The sequence below is a fragment of the Aptenodytes forsteri genome, unplaced genomic scaffold, assembly GCF_000699145.1.
Source record: "Aptenodytes forsteri isolate BGI_AS27 unplaced genomic scaffold, ASM69914v1 Scaffold384, whole genome shotgun sequence".
In the NCBI taxonomy this organism is placed as follows: domain Eukaryota; kingdom Metazoa; phylum Chordata; class Aves; order Sphenisciformes; family Spheniscidae; genus Aptenodytes; species Aptenodytes forsteri.
In genome coordinates this window covers 1,210,114-1,210,818 of record NW_008794952.1, presented here as the reverse complement: position 1 = coordinate 1,210,818, position 705 = coordinate 1,210,114, and the positions used below count along the sequence as shown (strand labels likewise).

The following is a 705-nucleotide window of genomic DNA, read 5'->3' as shown; positions in this document are numbered from 1 at the left end:
TCGCGCTCGCCCTCTCGCTCGCTCTCTCGCTTTTTGATTTGTTATCTTTTTTTTTTTTGCGCGGTTTTTTTGTTTGTTTTTTGTTTTTTTGTCTTTTTTTTTTAAAGATAGGAGAAAATAATTAAAAAAAAGAAAAACAAAAAAGAAAAAAAGGAGGACAATCAAAAGTTGGGGGAAGGAGGAGAGGAGGAGGAGGAGGAGGAGGAGGAGGAGGGGCCGGGCGCCCCCGCCGCGAGTTCACTGCACGGGGGTCTGCACCCCGTGGTGCGGCGGCGTGTCCCTGCTGGCCCCGTACACGTCCTCGGCGCCCGGCAGCGTCCCTCCCGGGGGAGTCATGCGCTTCTCTTTCTGTCTCCTGTTACAAAACCACACTCTCACCACCTCCTTCTCCAGCTGTAGGCTGTCCGCGAGCGAGGTGATCTCCTGGGCGGAGGGCTTGGGGCACTTGAGGAAGTGGCTCTCCAGCGCGCCCTTGACGCTCACCTCGATGGAGGTGCGCTTTTTCCGCTTGCGGCCCTGCGCCGCGATCTTGTCTATGCTGGTGGGGCTGCCCGAGGAGGAGTCCGCCTCCTCCAACCACTTGTTCAACAAAGGCTTCAGCTTGCACATGTTCTTGAAGCTGAGCTGCAGGGCCTCGAAGCGGCAGATGGTGGTCTGCGAGAAGACGTTGCCGTAGAGGGTGCCCAGCGCCAGCCCCACGTCCGC

At 57.2% G+C, this 705-nt stretch overlaps 1 protein-coding gene across 1 annotated transcript; it reads right to left on the bottom strand.

The window, feature by feature from the left end:
• Positions 1 to 103: 103 nt before the first annotated feature.
• On the bottom strand, positions 104 to 699 carry POU3F2 (POU class 3 homeobox 2). The gene has a single exon (XM_009275404.1). It carries the CDS (start codon positions 607 to 609, stop codon positions 238 to 240), a length of 372 nt encoding a protein of 123 aa, XP_009273679.1. The 5' UTR covers positions 610 to 699; the 3' UTR covers positions 104 to 237.
• Positions 700 to 705: the final 6 nt, after the last annotated feature.

Coding starts and splice junctions, on each gene's coding strand:
- POU3F2 (XM_009275404.1), bottom strand. CDS start 609: ATGTGCAAGCTGAAGCCTTTGTTGAACAAGTGGTTGGAGGAGGCGGAC.